The 5000-nt window shown below is 37.9% G+C and overlaps 1 protein-coding gene across 1 annotated transcript in view; it reads left to right on the forward strand.

Annotated features, from left to right (window-relative positions):
• LOC140932249 (sodium-dependent phosphate transport protein 2A-like) overlaps positions 1–5000 on the forward strand; it is a 36621-nt gene that overhangs the window by 4692 nt on the left and 26929 nt on the right. The window contains exon 2 of the mRNA XM_073381874.1: positions 465–751. Coding sequence (XP_073237975.1) covers positions 465–751 — 287 coding nt within the window. The remainder of the gene's footprint in view (positions 1–464; positions 752–5000) is intronic.

Consider the following 5000-nt stretch of genomic DNA (forward strand, 5'->3'; position numbering starts at 1 on the left):
TCCTGATCCCGCAGTCCCGCTTCTTTTTTTTTGATAAGAATCTCGCATCCAGAACTGGGTTATGTCATCGCTATCCCGAATATCGTTTTCTTTCCCAATATACCACATTCGTGTCAAAATTTTGGCGAATCACTCTTCCTCGGTAGCAGTCAAATCCCGTATCCTATTATTGCTCGAATCCCGCACTGTATTTTGGTCAAATCCCGCGGGATCCCGGAATCCCGTTCCAGGCCTTGGTCCATGGACATCTTGTCTGTGTAGGAAACAACCTGTCTTTTACATGACTTTGTTCGAAGTTGAGTTTAACATATTGAATGAGGAATCACTTCCCTGAAGTCAAAGAAGACGATCTAGCGCAGGAGCCCATCATTAAATGGGCTCCTGTCTAACGTCGTTTTCATATTCATGAGAAATTTAATTAATGAAGCTCAAATGTAACAAAAATTTTCTACTCTGTTTTGTAGGACGCAGCATCAAGTGCTACCAATGTTATTCATCTCAGAGCTGGGATAAATGTGTTCCTGACAACAATACGGATTGTTCTCCCGGCCTGGACGGCTGTTATAAAGTCCATGTAACAGTAGAGGTGAAAGGCAAAACCGGAAAGTCTTTTTTGAAAGGTTGTATCGACAAATCGGTTTGCAACGCTGATGGTTGCAAGACTGTCGTACCATTTTTGAATGTAAAAGTAACCGAATGTGAAATCAAGTGCTGCCATAGTGACCTGTGCAATGGAGCCAAAGTACCGATGGTCAGCAGCTTGCTGTTCTTGACATGCGCCGTTGCAGCTTTCCTCCGTTTAAAGGAGTAGTTCTGAATTCGGACTGACATGGAATTATAATATTTTGTTTTACATTTGCCCCACTCTTGACTGTTTGAATTGATTTTGTGATTTTATTGCTGTTTGTAAATGAAATCAATTATTCTTTTATCATCTGCATGTGTCGGCCCAGAATAAACAATAATTATGGAGCTGCCAATTTTGCTTTTGCAGGATCTTAAATCTGGGAAAACATTCCCTCTGAATTAAAAACCCTCTCTCATAATAACTACTATAAGTAATACAAACTTTACCTATTAAATACCTCATAAGTAATTTGATTTCTCTGTCCACACTACCAATAATCATTTCTATTGTTTTTATACAAGATCGTAAATAAGACTTTATACGCTTTCCTTTTCCGTTGTGCGTCGCTAACACAGTCGACTCCCGATAACTCGAACCTCCAAGGGAAGTCGAAAAAAGTTCTAGTTATCGGAAGTTCGAGTTATCGGGGGCTCGAAGAAAATAGCCGGAAGCAAGGAAAAAAAACCCATTTTTACTGGACAGTGAACATTTTAATCACATTTAATTGTAGAAATATTACGTGAAAATTGAAAGATACTTCTAGATTATAAATCAGAACGTAACGTAACAAAACATTGCCTAAATAAAGCATGCGTTTTACTGTCTTGAGAAGTAAAGATGATTCATGTCAGATTTGTGACAATCAACATAAGCCTAGTATAGTAAACTACATGCTTACAACACGTCAATGGGAAATTCAAAATTCAATGTTTCGGACTCCAGTACACTGTTTTTTCCCGACCTTTCAAGGGCTCAAAACATGGTTCGAGTTATCGAGGGTAAAATTATATGGAAATGATCTGAGGGGAATCAAAAAATACTTCGAGTTAGCGGGAGATTCGAGTTATCGAGGGTTCGAGTTACCGAGAGTAAAATTACAGTAAATGTATGGGGAAATCGATTTTGTTCGAGTTAGCGAGGGTTCCGGAGTCAACTGTAGTTTTCTGTAACTGTCTACGCCAGTTAGTTGCAGGTGACAGTGATCAACTCGAAAGCCTACGTTCCTTTGGTCACTGCGCACAAGATGAAATATCTGTTTGTCCCGTTGTTGGTCTTTTCCGCCTTTTGCTTCTTCGTAGGTAAGTACTATGAGTCCTTAACTTCGATTTTGACAAGCGGCGCTACGTCAGTCTGTCTCAAATATGTCCAGCTAAGTGATCACCACTAAGAAAGTTTTCTATTACCTCTCAAAAACAACGCTTGCCCTCTCAAAAATACTATAAAATAAATTCGAATTCAAGACGACATTATTGTTGCATAATGGAGCCAAATTGGGGAAAAATATAATGCCGTTTTCTTCAAATCCGTCAATACAGGTATATATTTTTGCCTAGCGTCATCGTTGTAAAGCCGTAATACCGTCTGACATTCGAATTAAGTTTTATTTGGCGATTAAATCTTTTTTGTTCTGTCAGGAAGAAGCGAAACACTCTTTAATGGGTGCTGATTAAGAAAGAAATTCTTATTAGCCGAGAAGGGTGGTACAAAACGTTTTGTAGGCCTAATTTAATAGTTCTTTTTTGCGGAGATATCTTTGTTACACCATGTTTGCAAGGGTTTTTCGAGTTTCAAAGATTTATGAAGTGAAAAAGGAAGGTTGTTTTATTGAGATTTAAGCTCAAAACGTTATCTTTAAAATCGTGTTTGCATAATTAGCGCGTGAACTGCAAAAGATCTTGACGTTTTTCAGTTTTGAATTCTGTGATGGAAACGCAGCTGTCGGTCAATCAGAGCTATCACAGTATCTTGGTTGTTTTAAAGCAATATTTTTTCTTGCCTTATTGTAATACGCACAACAAGTATCGAGAAGAGTTTATAAAGTTTATAACGCAGTCACTATCTATTGCGTGATAGATATTGAGTGACAACCACAAATTACATTTAAAAGTTGAAAAAGCGGTTTAATTTGAGCAATACACCACAACTTTTCACCTTGTCTTGCTATTTGTGGAGTGTTCTTAGCGTTTTTGAACGTTTCAGTGCGATTCCAGCGAGTTTTAGTTTTGCCATTGTCTTTTTAACGCTATAAAACTTTGTTATTGTTATTGTTATTTATTTGATTTGTGGGAACACCTACATACGGCGTTGCTTCCATGGGTTAAGTCGAAAAATGTAAACAATGACGTCAACAAAGATTCGTCCATTTGCTTTCTGACGCACCCTCCCTCAGAAAAATGTTTAGCCCCTAATGAAGCTTTTTTTAAACAGCAATTGCTCGTTTTTTCTGTGTAGGGCACGGCATCAACTGCTACCAGTGTGTTTCAGAAAAAAGCTGGGATGACTGTGTTCCCGAAAACGACACCACATGTTCAAATTCAACCGGTTCTTGTCTACAATTTGAATTTGATGGAGAAATTCCAAATACTGGAAGTTACAGGGTTTTTCAAAAAGAGTGTACCATGAAATCGTTTTGCAACGACGACATTTGCAAGAGATACAGACAGGGGTCTATCGTCAGAAAGTGTAATTTCAAATGCTGCGAAAGTGACCTGTGCGATAGAAACATATTGAATAGCAGCAATGGAGCCAAAGTACCAATTGTCAGCGGTTTTCTGTTTTTGATCTGCGCTCTAAAGTTTTTTTTACTGTTGAAACTGACGTAAATTTTCAGTTCGATTAAAAAAGACTGGGAACACTTTTCGTAAATGGCTGCTGTTAAGAGTTCTGTAGGCAAACTCGAGGAAAAGTTAGTAGATACACTTCTTTCAGATGAAAATTATTTGCAGAACAAGTAAAAATTGTTTACCAAGCTTGATTTTGAGTTTTAAACCATAAAAACGGGCTTTAGAAAATGGCCCACTAATACTGCATATGGAAACGAGGCTGAACTTTTAAATCGCATTTAATTAGAGAATTGTTATTGTCCCAAATTAGCTAATTACAAGTTCTTCATTATAAAAAAGCTAATAGAAGGCAGCTAGTTACCTAAATAAAACAAGTTTACATATGGTAACTAGTAGATCTAGAAACCTCATTTAAGCGGACTGCGTTCTCTAGTATGTTCACATAGCAAAATAATAAAAATTATTAAAATTCTTATTTCTTTTAATCAACCAGTTTCATCTCAAGGATTGCACTACGCCGAAGAGCACTGCTATCTATATGATCAGTGCAACATTTAACCACTACAACTAATTATTTCCAGGGCCAGTGATGTTCGGTTCGAAAAGCTACTTGCTGAGTTTCATTCTTCCTTGTGTCCCTGCATTCATTGATCCTATAAAACGGCCTTTCTAACAACTCGATGCATGAACGCTGTTAAGGTAAAAGACCAAAAGGGTAAAAAGGTCGTTATGTAAGGTGGCCCGAACCTATTTATTTGCTCGTTGGTTATGTTATTGAATCGGGTTTTTCGGCATGAATGATTTAACCGATTTCTATGTTTTTTAGCATCCTTAATAAAGAATGGTCGAACTTTAAGAAAATGCTATTTATTTTCTTATAGGTATAAAAACATTTGAGATATCGGTATATGTTTAAAACTGCATTTTTAGCAAAAATGTCAATGTCATAAAAGTGTCATAAGTTCTTCTTTTTGTAGCGCTGACTGAGTTGGCCTTAACTGAAGACAATGAGTCAAGTTTCTTTCAATAAAGCTTCTGGGTAAGAAGGAGATACGGAGAAAAGGCGCGACGAAAGTTTGCGAGCATGGGCGGAAGAGACCTTCGTACCAAGCCGACACTTTGCCATTTACGGTAAATGATTAGGAGCGCCTGAACTGATCTAATAGACCTCATTTACGATACCCGCCATCTTTGCCCACACTCTAGGATTGATGGGATAACGCATATCACGTGGTATTTCATGGGGCAAGCAAGCGAGAAATCGCAGTCGAGTTTGTTTGTTCTCTCAAAACAAGATGACGATTTTTAGTTAGTCTTGCAAATTGTACAGTTCGAGTTCACGCAGTCATGACTGCACATTTCACTTTCAGCGTTGCTGCGTATTATCTTTGCCTGCGAATAGAGCCGTCTCCTCTTGCTCCTCACCGTTCGCAGGTTATTTGTATCTAAGTAATTGTGGATAAAATCGTTAAATTAAGTATGAGTCTTGTTTACTGTGTTGTTCAATTCAATTTCCACGTTTATGATCTGCCGTGATTCCTTAAGGGCTTTCTTATTCACGTACACAACTATGAAATCGGTTCTCAATC

Source organism: Porites lutea, chromosome 3 (assembly GCF_958299795.1).
Source record: "Porites lutea chromosome 3, jaPorLute2.1, whole genome shotgun sequence".
NCBI lineage: Eukaryota > Metazoa > Cnidaria > Anthozoa > Scleractinia > Poritidae > Porites > Porites lutea.